The 19,636-nt window shown below is 42.8% G+C and overlaps 2 protein-coding genes across 2 annotated transcripts; one reads left to right on the top strand and one right to left on the bottom strand.

The window, feature by feature from the left end:
• Window positions 1-1,902: 1,902 nt before the first annotated feature.
• LOC115896151 (40S ribosomal protein S26-like) lies at window positions 1,903-2,348 on the bottom strand. The gene has a single exon (XM_030926564.1). It carries the CDS (start codon window positions 2,324-2,326, stop codon window positions 1,979-1,981), a length of 348 nt encoding a protein of 115 aa, XP_030782424.1. The 5' UTR covers window positions 2,327-2,348; the 3' UTR covers window positions 1,903-1,978.
• A 15,743-nt stretch (window positions 2,349-18,091) lies between these two features.
• On the top strand, window positions 18,092-18,538 carry LOC115896150 (40S ribosomal protein S26-like). The gene has a single exon (XM_030926563.1). The coding sequence runs from the start codon at window positions 18,114-18,116 to the stop codon at window positions 18,459-18,461; it is 348 nt and encodes a 115-aa protein (XP_030782423.1). The 5' UTR covers window positions 18,092-18,113; the 3' UTR covers window positions 18,462-18,538.
• Window positions 18,539-19,636: the final 1,098 nt, after the last annotated feature.

Here is a 19,636-nt window from a genome sequence, read left to right as displayed (position 1 = left end):
CCAGCCTAGGCGACAGAGCGAGAGTCCATCTCAAAAAAAAAAAAAAAAAGTCTGTTCCTTAAAATTGTTGTCCCAAGATACTTGCCAGAGATGCAAGAAAATGTGATTATATTATTAATATTTAATGATAAATAACATTTTGCTTTAAGAGTTACTGATTCATATCCGCAGGATTAAGAAATGTTCAGGATTTGAATTTTTAATGACCTTGTAAGCAGTCATGTTTCTGCTCTCTAAAAGTTAGCCAGTTGAGAAGGGACAGTCAAGATACTTTGAAAACAGTGTGGTAAGGAGTGTGAGCTAAGATGGAGCATCGAGGAAGGAACCGGGGATTTAGGCCATGCTGTTGGGTGTGGAGCCTGGAAGGAATCAGGGGATACTTTCTGCAGGTGTCCTGAGGAATGAGTAACATTCAGACTAACAGGGTGGGGTGAGGGAGATGGGCGAATCAAAGGAGAGGAGACCAGTAACTATAAGGAGGTGCTTATTTATTTATTTAGAGACAGGGTCTCACTTTGTCACCCAGGCTGGAGTACAGTGACATGATCGTGAGTCACTGAAGTCTCAACTGCCTGGGCTCAAGTGATGCTTCCACCTCAGCCTTCCGAGTAGCTGAGAGTGCAGATGGGTGCTGTCACACAAAGCTGATTTTTAAATATTTTGTAAAGATGGGGTCTTGCTGTGTTGCCCGGGCTGGTCTCAAACTCCTGGACTCAAGTGATCCTCCTGCTTCAAGTGTCCCAAAGTGCTGAAATTACAGGCATCAGCTACAGAGCCTGGAGGGTGGTTATTAAAGAGAAAAAGTGCGGGACAGAGATGTAGGAGCTTAGGCTTTATGTGATGGTAACAGAACCAGGGAAAGGTTTTTAGCTGGGTCCTTGTGTGGTTAAAATGAGTTTCTCTGGCCTGGCGCGGTGACTTCTACCTGTAATCCCTGCACTTTGGGAGGCCAAGGTGGGCGGTGGATCACGAGGTCAGGAGTTCGAGACCAGCCTGAGCAACATGGTGAAACCCCGTCTCTACTAAAAGCACTAAAATTAGCTGGGCATGATGGCGCCTGCCTGTAATCCTAGCTACTCAGGGGGCTGAGGCAGGAGAATTGCTTGAACCCAGGAGGCGAAAGTTTTGGTGAGCCGAGATTGCACCAGTGTACTCCAGCCTGGGCAACAGAGCGAGACTTCATCTCAAAAAAAAAAAAAGAAAAAAAAATGTGTCCGTCTCTCTCTGTCACTCAGGCTGGAATACAATGGCAGGAACACAGCTCACTGCAGCCTCCACCACCCAGGCTTAAGCAATCCTCTTGTCTCAGCCTCCCAAGTAGCTGGGACCACAGGCCTGCCACCTACTAATTTAGCTTGCCTGGCTAAATTTTTTTTTTTCCTTTTTTTTTTTTTTTTTTTTCTTGATATGGAGTCTTGCTCTGTCACCCAGGCTGTTGTGCAGTGGTGCAATCTTGGCTCACTGCAAACTCACTGCAAACTCCGCCACCCAGGTTCACGCCATTCTCCTGAATAGCTGAGACTACAGGTGCCTGCCACCATGCCCGGCTAAGTTTTTGTATTTTTAGTAGAGATGTGGTTTCACCGTGTCAGCCAGGATGGTCTCAATCTCCTGACCTAGTGATCCGCTCTCCTCGGTATTCCAAAGTGCTGGGATTACAACTGTGAGTCACCACACCTGGCCTAAATTTTTTTGTAGAGATGGAATCCTTATATGTTTCCCAGGGTGGTCTCCAATCCTGGCCTCAAGTGTTTCTCTAGCCTCAGCCTCCCAAATTGTTGGGATTACAAGCATGAGCCACTGCACCTGGCCCTAACGTGGAACTTTATGTAGCTCTTACACACAGGCTGCTATGTAGCTGATAAGGATAAATGTTTTCAGTGTAGTGCTTGATTATTTGCCTTTTTTTTTTTAAGTACAATTTCCATTTTATTTTTCTCCAGAGAATAGTCTGTCTCAGTCTTAAGGACTCAGCTCCTTACATGGGCTTTGGTGGGGGACGTGGGGCAGCACCCGCAGGTCTAAATTGGGGAGGGGGTGTTCGGTCCTTGCGGGCTTCACGAGATCGATTCCTGACTACTTTGCTGTGAATTGCACAACTCACACAGTAATGTAGCTTCACATACAGCTTGGGAAGCACATAGGCATCAAAGACGCTCGCTTCAGAAATGTCCCTGACCGCTGCGGCCTCCACTATGTTTCGAATGACGAATTTCTTAATGGCCTTGTCCTTGGGCACGCATCGGGCACAGTTAGTGCAGCGAATAGGCTGCACATGGCCGCGGCCCTTTTTGGCACGACCGTTGTTCCTTCTTTTCTTTGTCATTTTGGACTTACGGACCAAAGAGAGCTGCTTTTTTTTTTTTTTTGAGACAGAGTCTTGCTCTGTGACCAGGCTGGAGTGCAGTGGCGTGATCTTGGCCACTGCAACCTCTGCCTCCTGGGTTCAAGCAATTTGCCTGCCTCAGCCTTCTGAGTAGCTGGGACAGACTATAGGCATGCGCCACCACGCCCAGCTAATTACTGCTGTCTTGTATTTTAATTTTCTCTGCTTATTAAATGTTTGAAGTGATGCCAGGCATGGTGGCTCACACCTGTAATCCCAGCACTTTGGGAGGCCAAAGTGGGAGGATCGCTTGAGGCTGGGAGTTGGAGACCAGCCAGGGCAAAATAGCAAGACTGCATCTCTACAAAAAAAAAAAAAAGATGCTTGAAGTGAATGTATACTCATTTTCTAGTTGTTTCTTTCTGTAAGGATGTCTGACCCAGCTAATTTGTAAACAGGAATTCTGCATTCATTTATCTCTACATTCTCAACACCAGTTGGGCACGCAAGTGTTTAATGAGTACTTAACCGATTTTATAAGAATAATTCATTGATTTCTTTGAATTTTGTTGCTGGTTTTCAATGAAAAAAATGTTATCAGTACTTACTCATTGTGATGTCTACATATAGAACTAAGATTCTGTTTACTTATATGAGTCTGGCTAGAGACATAGAATTTCTGTCTTGACTGGGAGTTTAATTTCTGGCACTTGTGGTTTTATTGGCTGCAGAACAAACATCTCTGGCAGAGATATCCCTCAAATGTAGGAAATACCTGTGTAAACCTAACACCTGTGACTGAGATAGAAATGGTACCAAGTGAGTGGCTTCTTAGCCCATCAGTAAAGTTATCATACCATAGGCCGGGTGTGGTGACTCATACCTGTAATCCCAACACTTTGGGAGGCTGAGGTGGGCAGATCACTTAAAGCTAGGAGTTTGAGATCAGCCTGGATCAAGATGTTGAAACTCCGTCTCTACTAAAATACAAAAAACTTAGGCATGGTGGTGTGCACCTGTGATCTCAGCTATTCGGGAATCTTTGGCACAAGAATCTCTTGATCCCGGGAGGCGGCGGTTGCAATAAGCCAAGATCGTACTACTGCACTCCATCCTGGGCAACAGAGTGAAACTCTGTCTCAAAAACAAAACAAACAAACAAAAAAAAAGTGATCACACTAAAACCAAGAGTTTCAGGCTGGTGCAGTGTCTCGTGCCTATAATACCAGTGCTTTGGGAGGCCGAAGTGGGAGGATCGCTTGAGCCTAGGAGTTCCAGGCTGCAGTGAGCTGTGATCAAGCCACTGCACTACAGCCTGCGTTGACAGAGTGATACCCTGTCTCTATAAGAATTTTCATAGTTCAGACCAAACATCTTGAAAGTCTTATGAAATACACACTTCTATCATAAAGCACTGTAGAAACATCATGTGTGTTATTTCACATGGCTGAAGTGAGTTTAAATCTGGACTATTGTTACAATATGTAAACATGTGAAATTACAGTTATCCCACTTAATACTATTTAACTTATGTTTATCAGTTTGATGTTTAGATAAAGCTCCTAAAATGCTTTAGGAAAACATTATACTTTTATGGTGCTGTGTTCAAGTTTCCTGTGAAATTCCTGTTTTCAGTGAAGTTACTGTCAGTGAGATACGAAGTGTAATTTATAGTAGACCTTTTTTTTTCTTTTTTTGAGATGGAGTCTTGTTCTGTCACCCAGGCTGGAGTGTGGTGGCGCGATCTCTACTCACTGCAACTTCCGCCTCCCCAGTTCAAGTGATTCTCGTGCCTCAGCCACCTGAGTAGCTGGGAATATGGGCTCCTGCCACCATGCCCAGCTAATTTTTTTTGACGGGGGGGCATGGTGAGACTGAGTTTCACTCTTGTTGCCCAGGCTGGAGTGCAATGGTGCAATCTTGGCTTACATCCTCTGCCTGCTGGGTTCAAGTGATTCTCCGGCCTCAGCTTCCCAAGTAGCTGGTGTTAACAGGCACGCAGCACCATGCCAAGCTAATTTTTTTTATTTTTAGTAGAGACGGGGTTTCACCATGTTGGCCAGGTTGGTCTCGAATTTCTGACCTCCAGTGATCCACCTGTCTCGGCCTCCCAAAGTGCTGGGATTACAGGTGTGAGCCACTGTGCCCGGCCCTAGTGGAACATTTTGTTTCTGGTAGCATAGCTCTCTTGGCAATGGACATTAAGATGACCAAAAACCATGATTATGATCAATTAATTAAATGTGGTTAAAAGTCAGAAGTTAGAGTATGTGTTCATGAATGCGTAAAATATTACACACTGAGAGAGTATTAAGCTTTTTATTTCCCCCTGGTAACAGTGAGGAGATTGCTGAAATCTCTGAAGCAGGAATGTAGCAAGAATTTTGAGGGCTCTAAATTCTCTGCTGTTTCACGCTAAGGAATGGTTTGGCAGCATCCTCTGTGCTAGGCACAGAACAACTCGGGGAATTGTACAAAGACCTTCTGAACCATATTTGAAGCTAGTCTATTCAGTTCCCATTCAAAATAAATACACAACTGTAATTGAATTTATGGTGATTTGGTCTGTATTCTAAAATTAAAAATTGCTTTTGGGGGATTTTCACATAGGGGTATATTTATAATTTTCTGTGTGCTTTGCAGTTAAAAATACATAATGAAAGTGTTTTATTTTTGTAGTTCCTCTGTTAGAATTTTCTAATTTTAAGCACTTTCATTTTTCCTTTAGAAGGTACTTTGGAGCACATAAAAGAAAACGCCTTTAGAAATTGAACATAGAAAATGTTTATTAATGAAAGAAAATATTTTCTTATTGTGCTATAATTTTTTTCAGTGGAATATATCATTTACTTGTTCCACATCTTGTTCCAGAAAGGATTTGTAACGACTTACAAAGATACATGCGACATACTGTTGGTAACATACAGAGATAAGTGGGTGAGGAATTCAGGACTGAGGGGAAATTAAGATGGAAACAGGAATGAATTGTGTACACAGAGCATTTGGACTGAAGTCTTACGTGTTAGAAGGCCACACATTTGGCTTTGCTTTTGAGTAGCCAGTTCAGAGAGAAATATAATCAGTTACATGGGTCAGTGACCATAAGACAAAAGATCATTTCTGGTTTGGATTCCCAAAGACTCTTTACAGCATGCATTTCAAAGGCCTAGTTGTCGAGTTTTACTTTATGTGTTAGTAAAACTCCTTATTGGCTTTTTGTGTAAGACGGTGATAAAACATCAAAATATTCCATAAAAGCATTTCTCTTGCTTGCAAAATAATGTGATCCGAGTACTTATATCTCTAGACTGATTTAAGGATCTGTTTTAGATTATCTAGGTAAGTAGGTGAATTGCACATTCTTCAGCCACCTTCCATACTTTCTCAGTGGATCTTTTGTAATGAATTTATCAGCAGTGGGGTTTGAGTTTGTGCTTCCTGACAAGTTCCTTGAGTGCATCTGTTTTCTGTTGTTGGTGAATCACGGAGCCATATGTTTTAACAGGCATGCTTTATCATGGGGGTATCACAATGGAACAGTCTGACAAGGGCACATATTTGTTTGTTTGTTTTTTGGAAGAAAATCACTTTATTCTGATTAACTCAACAAAGAATAAAATCATAACAGCTTGTTTAAGGGTGCCACACAAACATCTACCCAGCCATCTTAATGAAATTCTGCACAGTGAGAACACCCTTTTCCATTGCAGTCCTGAAGCAGGGAAGCTATGAGAGAGGAGAGGTTTACCTGACGATTATACTTTATACCTTCACTATCAGTTGTGTTTGTGTGCTAAATAACTTGGTTATGAGAGCTAATTTTCCATTTCTCCAATTCAGACTTCCTGATTAGGCCAATCTGTTTGCAAGTCTGCACTGTTTCAGCACCTTATTGAAACCCTCACAGAGTTTCCTGTCACCTTGGTTCTGGGCACATTCCAAAAACTGTTTTATGTCATAGGAGCAAGACCGCTGCTGCCGTGCCAGCTGGGTTCCCTGAGGCTCGTGGTAGGTGATACCAGGCCTTGAGGCTCACCATGACTTCCTCCACCGAAGCCTCGGTGGTGGCATGACCCGGTGTGTGTCCGACAGGGGCACATATTTGAATGAAAGCCATTTCACCTCCATACAGAGATGGGCTGAGGGAATACCAAACAGACTGAAGATTCATTTCTGGAAGTAGGTTTTGGGATGCGAGCGCCAGCACAGAGAGCATTGGCTTGAAAGCCCAGGCGTATGATTTATTTTTAAAATGGGAGTAGATCCACTCATCTTAGATGAAATGTCCAGTAAGTTGTGTTGTCTGTATTTTGCTCCAGCTAAAGAGTTGCACTTTCAAGTAATAATAGTTGAAATTTATCAAACGCTAGCAGGAGCCAGGCATTGTGCTAATGGAGAGAGACCATCCTTATTCACTCCTGCTCAGTAAACTGGGTGAAACTGCCCTTGCCTAAATATAGTTATGTAATGCTATGTTTCCTTAATTGTATATCTGTAAAGCTTTTGACATTGTTTTCTAAATGTGTTCCTCAAAAAGGAGTTGGGCTGGTGACCAAAGCTTTGAATAGAATATTGTAAGAAAGCAAATACAAAGTGTACAAACAAAAAACACCTGACGAGATGTTGTTCACCTGTAGTCGCAGCTACTTGGGAGGCTGAGGCAGGAGGATTGCTGGAGTTCAGGTGTTAGAGGCTGCAGTGCGCTATAATTGCGTCTGTAAATAGCCACTACACTCTAGCCTCGGCAACAAAGCAAGACTCCATCTCTGAAACAAACAAACAAAACTATAACGAAATAGAATGTCTAAGACTTATTGTAACTGGTGCCTCACAAGATAATATGCTTGGGTCCTGTTTAGCAAGTTGGATTATACTTTTATTTGTGTAAATTTATTGGCCATTGCAGTTGGGGTTGTATTGAGAATGTAGATTTTGTCTAGTGAGAGTGTAGATTTTATTTGTAATGAGTGCATGTGGATTTTATTTGTCTAGGGTTTTAAATGTTGTATAGTCGGCTGGGTGCGGTGGCTCACGCCTGTAATCCCAGCACTTTGGGAGGCCGAAGTGGGCGGATCATGAGGTCAGGAGATCGACACCATCTTGGCTAACACGGTGAAACCCCATCTCTACTAAAAATACAGAAAATTAGCCGGGCGTGGTGGCGGGCGCCTGTAGTCCCAGCTACTCAGGAGGCTGAGGCAGGAGAATGGCATGAACCCGGGAGGTGGAGCTTGCCATGAGCAGAGATCACGCCACTGCACTCCGGCCTGGGCGACAGAGCGAGATTCCGTCTCAAAAAATAAAAAATAAATAAAAATAAATAAATGTTGTATAGTCATGAGTGGACACTTTTTAATACCATGTATGAGAAATTCAGTGGCAAAGTGCTTTCATACCCATATGATAACTGCTGATGCTTTTATAAAACATTAAGGTGTTACTTGCCCCAGGAAATACAGTGTTTTATGACAGAGACAGTACTGAAATTCAGTATTTAAGTTCTTTAAATATCAGCTATATTGAGTAGACACTGCTTTCTCCCAAGAGCCTATTTTTGGCTTGTGACATATTAGGGAACAAATTGCAGACACAGTTTTTTCATTACCTGTAAGAGCACTTATAGGATGTAAGCTATTTCCTTAAAGAGGAATTTTTGCCTTTTCAATACTTCCATCTAGTAACTCAGTGCATTAAAAGATACATATTTTTCTAGTGCCATAAATACATTGGTACATTTAAATATACACACATATAATGGTGCTTGAGAAATAAGTTGAGATTATTTTAAGGTTAAGGTTCTTAGATTCTGACAGAAAAACTGGTCAGCCAGTTGGACTACAGGTCCAACCAGTTCAGCCCCAAACATAAGCAATAGTGATTATGATAGTGATTCTGCCATTTAGGTCAGTGAAATGCAAAGATTTCAGTTTCATTCTTCAGCGAATGCTTTACGTGTGTTTGGAGAAGAATCTGAGTACTAGAAAATACTTTTCTCCTGTGTTCGTTCTACTGTTACATATACGGTTTGAATTCTTAATTTTAGAAATTATACTTTTCAGATCTAGAATTTCAGTTTGACACTTAACAAATTCCAATTTGCAGTTGAAATTCTTAATCTTTTTATAAGTTTTCCCTCTTTTCTTTTTCTTATTTTTTGAGACGGAGTCTCTCACATTGTTGCTTAGGCAGGAGTGCAGTGGTGTGATCTTGATTCACTGCAGCCTCTACCTCCCAGGTTCAAGCAGTTCTTCTGCCTCAGCCTCAGTAGTGGAAATTACAGACGTGTGCCACCACACCTGGCTAATTTTTGTATTTTTTAGTAGAGACAGGATTTCACCATGTTGGCCAGGCTGATCTCAAACTCCTGACCTCAGGTGATCCACCCGCCTCAGCCTCCCAAAGTGTTGGAATTACAGGTGTGAGCCATCGCGCCCGGCCTTCCCTCTTTTTTTCTGTTTTTAAAAACATACCATTAAATAAGTCTTTCTGGTAAAATCAAGTATAAATCATCTGAGCATCTGTTTCTATTATCTGCTTTTTCTGTTGGTTTTTAGTTTTCTGAATGTGAGGCATTGTGAATACAGTAAGGGTCTGGATGATGCTGTTTTTCAGAGAAGAAATCACTCTTCCTTTTGCTAGGCAGGTAGAGTGGGGCTGATCACCTAATACTGCTAGAGACTGAGCTGAGGGTGGAGGTTGTGTTGCAGGTTGGATAACGGCTGCATTTCACTCTGATTTGTCCTTACTCCTAGCAGGTACCCACCTAAGCCTTTCAGTTGATAGTCTGGTGAGTTTATAGGAGTCCCTCCCCAACAGGGGTTTTATACTGTCATACTTGTCTTTTGAGAACAATGAGATTGCTGAAAATTTCACTCTTGATTTACAGAGGCTTTCAGTTTTGTTTTGAAACCTTCCCTGTGTGGCTATAGAATTTGGATTATATCTTCAGGGGAAAACCAGCCCCCTCCCCAGACCTTTGACTCCTATTTCACTGGGCTCTTGAGCCGCAAAAGTCATAATCTTAGGCTGGGCGCATTGACCTACACCTGTAATCCCAGCACTTTGGGAGGCCAAGGTGGGAGGCTCACTTGAGCCCAGGAGTTCAAGACCAGCCTGGGCAACAAGGACCTCATCTATATAAACAAAAATAAAAAAAAAAACTATCCAGATGTGGTGGCTTGAACTAATGGTACCAGATACTCAGGAGGCTGAGGCTCAAGATTGCTTGAGCCCAGGCGTTCGAGGCTGCAGTGAGCCATGATTGTGCCACTGCATTCCAGCCTGGGTGACAGGGAGACTCTGTCCCAATTTAAAAAAAGTCTTGGCTGGGCGCGGTGGCTCATGCCTGTAATCCCAGTACTTTGGGAGTCCGAGTTGGACGGGTCGCAATAAGGTCAGGAGTTCGAGCCCAGCCTGGCTAACATAATGAAACCCCGTCTCTACTAAAAAATACAAAAAACTAGCCGGGCGAGGTGGCGGGCGCCTGTAGTCCCAGCTACTTGGGAGGCTGAGGCAGGAGAAAGGCGTAAACCCGGGAGGCGGAGCTTGCAGTGAGCTGAGATCCGGCCACTGCACTCCAGCCCGGGCGACAGAGCGAGACTCCGTCTCAAAAAAAAAAAAAAAAAAAAAAAAAAAAAAAAAAAAAAGAAATGCCGTCTCCCCTAAAAAACATACAAAAAATTAGTCAGGTGTGGTGGCGGGTGCCTGTAGTCCCAGCTACTTGGAAGGCTGACGCAGGAGAATGGCGTGAACCCAGGAGGCGGAGCTTGCAGTGAGCGGAGATTGTGCCACTGCACTCCAGCCTGGGCGCCAAAGCGAGACTCCATCTCCAAAAAAAAAAAAAAAATTAAACAGCAAACAACTAACCTGACAAGCAGTGGTTCTCAGACTTCAATGCACATTAAAATTACTTGGAAGACTAGTTAAAACACAGAGTACTGGGTCCTACCCCAGAGTTTCTGATTCAGCTGGCCTGGGATAGGGGCTGAGAATTTGAATTTAACAAGTTTCCAGGTGATACTGCTAGGAACTACCTTTGAGATAAAGAAAACACCACAATTACGAAAATGTCCATTTATTCTCATGACTTTATTCCCAATGGGGGACTCCCTTTTCTGAGTATGAGGAACCATGAGAGAGCTTTTGGAAGAGACAAAAATCAAGACTTTTTTTTTTTTTTTTGAGATGGAGTTTCACTCTTGTTCCCCAGGCTGGAGTGCAGTGGCGTGATCTCGGCTCACTGTACCCTCTACCTTCGAGTTTCAAGTGATTCTCCTGCCTCAGCCTCCCAGTAGCTGGGATTACAGGTGCCCACCACCACACCCAGCTAATTTTTGTATTTTTAGTAGAGACAGGGTTTCATTATGTTAGCCAGGCTGGGCTCGAACTCCTGACCTTATTGCGACCCGTCCAACTCGGACTCCCAAAGTACTGGGATTACAGGCATGAGCCACCGCGCCCAGCCAAGACTTTTTTTAAATTGGGACAGAGTCTCCCTGTCACCCAGGCTGGAATGCAGTGGCACAATCATGGCTCACTGCAGCCTCGAACGCCTGGGCTCAAGCAATCTTGAGCCTCAGCCTCCTGAGTATCTGGTACCATTAGTTCAAGCCACCACATCTGGATAGTTTTTTTTTTTATTTTTGTTTATATAGATGAGGTCCTTGTTGCCCAGGCTGGTCTTGAACTCCTGGGCTCAAGTGAGCCTCCCACCTTGGCCTCCCAAAGTGCTGGGATTACAGGTGTAGGTCAATGCGCCCAGCCTAAGATTATGACTTTTGCGGCTCAAGAGCCCAGTGAAATAGGAGTCAAAGGTCTGGGGAGGGGGCTGGTTTTCCCCTGAAGATATAATCCAAATTCTATAGCCACACAGGGAAGGTTTCAAAACAAAACTGAAAGCCTCTGTAAATCAAGAGTGAAATTTTCAGCAATCTCATTGTTCTCAAAAGACAAGTATGACAGTATAAAACCCCTGTTGGGGAGGGACTCCTATAAACTCACCAGACTATCAACTGAAAGGCTTAGGTGGGTACCTGCTAGGAGTAAGGACAAATCAGAGTGAAATGCAGCCGTTATCCAACCTGCAACACAACCTCCACCCTCAGCTCAGTCTCTAGCAGTATTAGGTGATCAGCCCCACTCTACCTGCCTAGCAAAAGGAAGAGTGATTTCTTCTCTGAAAAACAGCATCATCCAGACCCTTACTGTATTCACAATGCCTCACATTCAGAAAACTAAAAACCAACAGAAAAAGCAGATAATAGAAACAGATGCTCAGATGATTTATACTTGATTTTACCAGAAAGACTTATTTAATGGTATGTTTTTAAAAACAGAAAAAAAGAGGGAAGGCCGGGCGCGATGGCTCACACCTGTAATTCCAACACTTTGGGAGGCTGAGGCGGGTGGATCACCTGAGGTCAGGAGTTTGAGATCAGCCTGGCCAACATGGTGAAATCCTGTCTCTACTAAAAAATACAAAAATTAGCCAGGTGTGGTGGCACACGTCTGTAATTTCCACTACTGAGGCTGAGGCAGAAGAACTGCTTGAACCTGGGAGGTAGAGGCTGCAGTGAATCAAGATCACACCACTGCACTCCTGCCTAAGCAACAATGTGAGAGACTCCGTCTCAAAAAATAAGAAAAAGAAAAGAGGGAAAACTTATAAAAAGATTAAGAATTTCAACTGCAAATTGGAATTTGTTAAGTGTCAAACTGAAATTCTAGATCTGAAAAGTATAATTTCTAAAATTAAGAATTCAAACCGTATATGTAACAGTAGAACGAACACAGGAGAAAAGTATTTTCTAGTACTCAGATTCTTCTCCAAACACACGTAAAGCATTCGCTGAAGAATGAAACTGAAATCTTTGCATTTCACTGACCTAAATGGCAGAATCACTATCATAATCACTATTGCTTATGTTTGGGGCTGAACTGGTTGGACCTGTAGTCCAACTGGCTGACCAGTTTTTCTGTCAGAATCTAAGAACCTTAACCTTAAAATAATCTCAACTTATTTCTCAAGCACCATTATATGTGTGTATATTTAAATGTACCAATGTATTTATGGCACTAGAAAAATATGTATCTTTTAATGCACTGAGTTACTAGATGGAAGTATTGAAAAGGCAAAAATTCCTCTTTAAGGAAATAGCTTACATCCTATAAGTGCTCTTACAGGTAATGAAAAAACTGTGTCTGCAATTTGTTCCCTAATATGTCACAAGCCAAAAATAGGCTCTTGGGAGAAAGCAGTGTCTACTCAATATAGCTGATATTTAAAGAACTTAAATACTGAATTTCAGTACTGTCTCTGTCATAAAACACTGTATTTCCTGGGGCAAGTAACACCTTAATGTTTTATAAAAGCATCAGCAGTTATCATATGGGTATGAAAGCACTTTGCCACTGAATTTCTCATACATGGTATTAAAAAGTGTCCACTCATGACTATACAACATTTATTTATTTTTATTTATTTTTTATTTTTTGAGACGGAATCTCGCTCTGTCGCCCAGGCCGGAGTGCAGTGGCGTGATCTCTGCTCATGGCAAGCTCCACCTCCCGGGTTCATGCCATTCTCCTGCCTCAGCCTCCTGAGTAGCTGGGACTACAGGCGCCCGCCACCACGCCCGGCTAATTTTCTGTATTTTTAGTAGAGATGGGGTTTCACCGTGTTAGCCAAGATGGTGTCGATCTCCTGACCTCATGATCCGCCCACTTCGGCCTCCCAAAGTGCTGGGATTACAGGCGTGAGCCACCGCACCCAGCCGACTATACAACATTTAAAACCCTAGACAAATAAAATCCACATGCACTCATTACAAATAAAATCTACACTCTCACTAGACAAAATCTACATTCTCAATACAACCCCAACTGCAATGGCCAATAAATTTACACAAATAAAAGTATAATCCAACTTGCTAAACAGGACCCAAGCATATTATCTTGTGAGGCACCAGTTACAATAAGTCTTAGACATTCTATTTCGTTATAGTTTTGTTTGTTTGTTTCAGAGATGGAGTCTTGCTTTGTTGCCGAGGCTAGAGTGTAGTGGCTATTTACAGACGCAATTATAGCGCACTGCAGCCTCTAACACCTGAACTCCAGCAATCCTCCTGCCTCAGCCTCCCAAGTAGCTGCGACTACAGGTGAACAACATCTCGTCAGGTGTTTTTTGTTTGTACACTTTGTATTTGCTTTCTTACAATATTCTATTCAAAGCTTTGGTCACCAGCCCAACTCCTTTTTGAGGAACACATTTAGAAAACAATGTCAAAAGCTTTACAGATATACAATTAAGGAAACATAGCATTACATAACTATATTTAGGCAAGGGCAGTTTCACCCAGTTTACTGAGCAGGAGTGAATAAGGATGGTCTCTCTCCATTAGCACAATGCCTGGCTCCTGCTAGCGTTTGATAAATTTCAACTATTATTACTTGAAAGTGCAACTCTTTAGCTGGAGCAAAATACAGACAACACAACTTACTGGACATTTCATCTAAGATGAGTGGATCTACTCCCATTTTAAAAATAAATCATACGCCTGGGCTTTCAAGCCAATGCTCTCTGTGCTGGCGCTCGCATCCCAAAACCTACTTCCAGAAATGAATCTTCAGTCTGTTTGGTATTCCCTCAGCCCATCTCTGTATGGAGGTGAAATGGCTTTCATTCAAATATGTGCCCCTGTCGGACACACACCGGGTCATGCCACCACCGAGGCTTCGGTGGAGGAAGTCATGGTGAGCCTCAAGGCCTGGTATCACCTACCACGAGCCTCAGGGAACCCAGCTGGCACGGCAGCAGCGGTCTTGCTCCTATGACATAAAACAGTTTTTGGAATGTGCCCAGAACCAAGGTGACAGGAAACTCTGTGAGGGTTTCAATAAGGTGCTGAAACAGTGCAGACTTGCAAACAGATTGGCCTAATCAGGAAGTCTGAATTGGAGAAATGGAAAATTAGCTCTCATAACCAAGTTATTTAGCACACAAACACAACTGATAGTGAAGGTATAAAGTATAATCGTCAGGTAAACCTCTCCTCTCTCATAGCTTCCCTGCTTCAGGACTGCAATGGAAAAGGGTGTTCTCACTGTGCAGAATTTCATTAAGATGGCTGGGTAGATGTTTGTGTGGCACCCTTAAACAAGCTGTTATGATTTTATTCTTTGTTGAGTTAATCAGAATAAAGTGATTTTCTTCCAAAAAACAAACAAACAAATATGTGCCCTTGTCAGACTGTTCCATTGTGATACCCCCATGATAAAGCATGCCTGTTAAAACATATGGCTCCGTGATTCACCAACAACAGAAAACAGATGCACTCAAGGAACTTGTCAGGAAGCACAAACTCAAACCCCACTGCTGATAAATTCATTACAAAAGATCCACTGAGAAAGTATGGAAGGTGGCTGAAGAATGTGCAATTCACCTACTTACCTAGATAATCTAAAACAGATCCTTAAATCAGTCTAGAGATATAAGTACTCGGATCACATTATTTTGCAAGCAAGAGAAATGCTTTTATGGAATATTTTGATGTTTTATCACCGTCTTACACAAAAAGCCAATAAGGAGTTTTACTAACACATAAAGTAAAACTCGACAACTAGGCCTTTGAAATGCATGCTGTAAAGAGTCTTTGGGAATCCAAACCAGAAATGATCTTTTGTCTTATGGTCACTGACCCATGTAACTGATTATATTTCTCTCTGAACTGGCTACTCAAAAGCAAAGCCAAATGTGTGGCCTTCTAACACGTAAGACTTCAGTCCAAATGCTCTGTGTACACAATTCATTCCTGTTTCCATCTTAATTTCCCCTCAGTCCTGAATTCCTCACCCACTTATCTCTGTATGTTACCAACAGTATGTCGCATGTATCTTTGTAAGTCGTTACAAATCCTTTCTGGAACAAGATGTGGAACAAGTAAATGATATATTCCACTGAAAAAAATTATAGCACAATAAGAAAATATTTTCTTTCATTAATAAACATTTTCTATGTTCAATTTCTAAAGGCGTTTTCTTTTATGTGCTCCAAAGTACCTTCTAAAGGAAAAATGAAAGTGCTTAAAATTAGAAAATTCTAACAGAGGAACTACAAAAATAAAACACTTTCATTATGTATTTTTAACTGCAAAGCACACAGAAAATTATAAATATACCCCTATGTGAAAATCCCCCAAAAGCAATTTTTAATTTTAGAATACAGACCAAATCACCATAAATTCAATTACAGTTGTGTATTTATTTTGAATGGGAACTGAATAGACTAGCTTCAAATATGGTTCAGAAGGTCTTTGTACAATTCCCCGAGTTGTTCTGTGCCTAGCACAGAGGATGCTGCCAAACCATTCCTTAGCGTGAAACAGCAGAGAATTTAGAGCCCTCAAAATTCTTGCTACATTCCTGCTTCAGAGATTTCAGCAATCTCCTCACTGTTACCAGGGGGAAATAAAAAGCTTAATACTCTCTCAGTGTGTAATATTTTACGCATTCATGAACACATACTCTAACTTCTGACTTTTAACCACATTTAATTAATTGATCATAATCATGGTTTTTGGTCATCTTAATGTCCATTGCCAAGAGAGCTATGCTACCAGAAACAAAATGTTCCACTAGGGCCGGGCACAGTGGCTCACACCTGTAATCCCAGCACTTTGGGAGGCCGAGACAGGTGGATCACTGGAGGTCAGAAATTCGAGACCAACCTGGCCAACATGGTGAAACCCCGTCTCTACTAAAAATAAAAAAAATTAGCTTGGCATGGTGCTGCGTGCCTGTTAACACCAGCTACTTGGGAAGCTGAGGCCGGAGAATCACTTGAACCCAGCAGGCAGAGGATGTAAGCCAAGATTGCACCATTGCACTCCAGCCTGGGCAACAAGAGTGAAACTCAGTCTCACCATGCCCCCCCGTCAAAAAAAATTAGCTGGGCATGGTGGCAGGAGCCCATATTCCCAGCTACTCAGGTGGCTGAGGCACGAGAATCACTTGAACTGGGGAGGCGGAAGTTGCAGTGAGTAGAGATCGCGCCACCACACTCCAGCCTGGGTGACAGAACAAGACTCCATCTCAAAAAAAGAAAAAAAAAGGTCTACTATAAATTACACTTCGTATCTCACTGACAGTAACTTCACTGAAAACAGGAATTTCACAGGAAACTTGAACACAGCACCATAAAAGTATAATGTTTTCCTAAAGCATTTTAGGAGCTTTATCTAAACATCAAACTGATAAACATAAGTTAAATAGTATTAAGTGGGATAACTGTAATTTCACATGTTTACATATTGTAACAATAGTCCAGATTTAAACTCACTTCAGCCATGTGAAATAACACACATGATGTTTCTACAGTGCTTTATGATAGAAGTGTGTATTTCATAAGACTTTCAAGATGTTTGGTCTGAACTATGAAAATTCTTATAGAGACAGGGTATCACTCTGTCAACGCAGGCTGTAGTGCAGTGGCTTGATCACAGCTCACTGCAGCCTGGAACTCCTAGGCTCAAGCGATCCTCCCACTTCGGCCTCCCAAAGCACTGGTATTATAGGCACGAGACACTGCACCAGCCTGAAACTCTTGGTTTTAGTGTGATCACTTTTTTTTTGTTTGTTTGTTTTGTTTTTGAGACAGAGTTTCACTCTGTTGCCCAGGATGGAGTGCAGTAGTACGATCTTGGCTTATTGCAACCGCCGCCTCCCGGGATCAAGAGATTCTTGTGCCAAAGATTCCCGAATAGCTGAGATCACAGGTGCACACCACCATGCCTAAGTTTTTTGTATTTTAGTAGAGACGGAGTTTCAACATCTTGATCCAGGCTGATCTCAAACTCCTAGCTTTAAGTGATCTGCCCACCTCAGCCTCCCAAAGTGTTGGGATTACAGGTATGAGTCACCACACCCGGCCTATGGTATGATAACTTTACTGATGGGCTAAGAAGCCACTCACTTGGTACCATTTCTATCTCAGTCACAGGTGTTAGGTTTACACAGGTATTTCCTACATTTGAGGGATATCTCTGCCAGAGATGTTTGTTCTGCAGCCAATAAAACCACAAGTGCCAGAAATTAAACTCCCAGTCAAGACAGAAATTCTATGTCTCTAGCCAGACTCATATAAGTAAACAGAATCTTAGTTCTATATGTAGACATCACAATGAGTAAGTACTGATAACATTTTTTTCATTGAAAACCAGCAACAAAATTCAAAGAAATCAATGAATTATTCTTATAAAATCGGTTAAGTACTCATTAAACACTTGCGTGCCCAACTGGTGTTGAGAATGTAGAGATAAATGAATGCAGAATTCCTGTTTACAAATTAGCTGGGTCAGACATCCTTACAGAAAGAAACAACTAGAAAATGAGTATACATTCACTTCAAGCATCTTTTTTTTTTTTTTGTAGAGATGCAGTCTTGCTATTTTGCCCTGGCTGGTCTCCAACTCCCAGCCTCAAGCGATCCTCCCACTTTGGCCTCCCAAAGTGCTGGGATTACAGGTGTGAGCCACCATGCCTGGCATCACTTCAAACATTTAATAAGCAGAGAAAATTAAAATACAAGACAGCAGTAATTAGCTGGGCGTGGTGGCGCATGCCTATAGTCTGTCCCAGCTACTCAGAAGGCTGAGGCAGGCAAATTGCTTGAACCCAGGAGGCAGAGGTTGCAGTGGCCAAGATCACGCCACTGCACTCCAGCCTGGTCACAGAGCAAGACTCTGTCTCAAAAAAAAAAAAAAAGCAGCTCTCTTTGGTCCGTAAGTCCAAAATGACAAAGAAAAGAAGGAACAACGGTCGTGCCAAAAAGGGCCGCGGCCATGTGCAGCCTATTCGCTGCACTAACTGTGCCCGATGCGTGCCCAAGGACAAGGCCATTAAGAAATTCGTCATTCGAAACATAGTGGAGGCCGCAGCGGTCAGGGACATTTCTGAAGCGAGCGTCTTTGATGCCTATGTGCTTCCCAAGCTGTATGTGAAGCTACATTACTGTGTGAGTTGTGCAATTCACAGCAAAGTAGTCAGGAATCGATCTCGTGAAGCCCGCAAGGACCGAACACCCCCTCCCCAATTTAGACCTGCGGGTGCTGCCCCACGTCCCCCACCAAAGCCCATGTAAGGAGCTGAGTCCTTAAGACTGAGACAGACTATTCTCTGGAGAAAAATAAAATGGAAATTGTACTTAAAAAAAAAAAAGGCAAATAATCAAGCACTACACTGAAAACATTTATCCTTATCAGCTACATAGCAGCCTGTGTGTAAGAGCTACATAAAGTTCCACGTTAGGGCCAGGTGCAGTGGCTCATGCTTGTAATCCCAACAATTTGGGAGGCTGAGGCTAGAGAAACACTTGAGGCCAGGATTGGAGACCACCCTGGGAAACATATAAGGATTCCATCTCTACAAAAAAATTTAGGCCAGGTGTGGTGACTCACAGTTGTAATCCCAGCACTTTGGAATACCGAGGAGAGCGGATCACTAGGTCAGGAGATTGAGACCATCCTGGCTGACACGGTGAAACCACATCTCTACTAAAAATACAAAAACTTAGCCGGGCATGGTGGCAGGCACCTGTAGTCTCAGCTATTCAGGAGAATGGCGTGAACCTGGGTGGCGGAGTTTGCAGTGAGTTTGCAGTGAGCCAAGATTGCACCACTGCACAACAGCCTGGGTGACAGAGCAAGACTCCATATCAAAAAAAAAAAAAAAAAAAAAAAGGAAAAAAAAAAATTTAGCCAGGCAAGCTAAATTAGTAGGTGGCAGGCCTGTGGTCCCAGCTACTTGGGAGGCTGAGACAAGAGGATTGCTTAAGCCTGGGTGGTGGAGGCTGCAGTGAGCTGTGTTCCTGCCATTGTATTCCAGCCTGAGTGACAGAGAGAGACGGACACATTTTTTTTTCTTTTTTTTTTTGAGATGAAGTCTCGCTCTGTTGCCCAGGCTGGAGTACACTGGTGCAATCTCGGCTCACCAAAACTTTCGCCTCCTGGGTTCAAGCAATTCTCCTGCCTCAGCCCCCTGAGTAGCTAGGATTACAGGCAGGCGCCATCATGCCCAGCTAATTTTAGTGCTTTTAGTAGAGACGGGGTTTCACCATGTTGCTCAGGCTGGTCTCGAACTCCTGACCTCGTGATCCACCGCCCACCTTGGCCTCCCAAAGTGCAGGGATTACAGGTAGAAGTCACCGCGCCAGGCCAGAGAAACTCATTTTAACCACACAAGGACCCAGCTAAAAACCTTTCCCTGGTTCTGTTACCATCACATAAAGCCTAAGCTCCTACATCTCTGTCCCGCACT

This window comes from Rhinopithecus roxellana, unplaced genomic scaffold (genome assembly GCF_007565055.1).
Source record: "Rhinopithecus roxellana isolate Shanxi Qingling unplaced genomic scaffold, ASM756505v1 contig5455, whole genome shotgun sequence".
Lineage (NCBI taxonomy): Eukaryota > Metazoa > Chordata > Mammalia > Primates > Cercopithecidae > Rhinopithecus > Rhinopithecus roxellana.
This window is presented reverse-complemented; position numbering and strand designations above follow the sequence as displayed.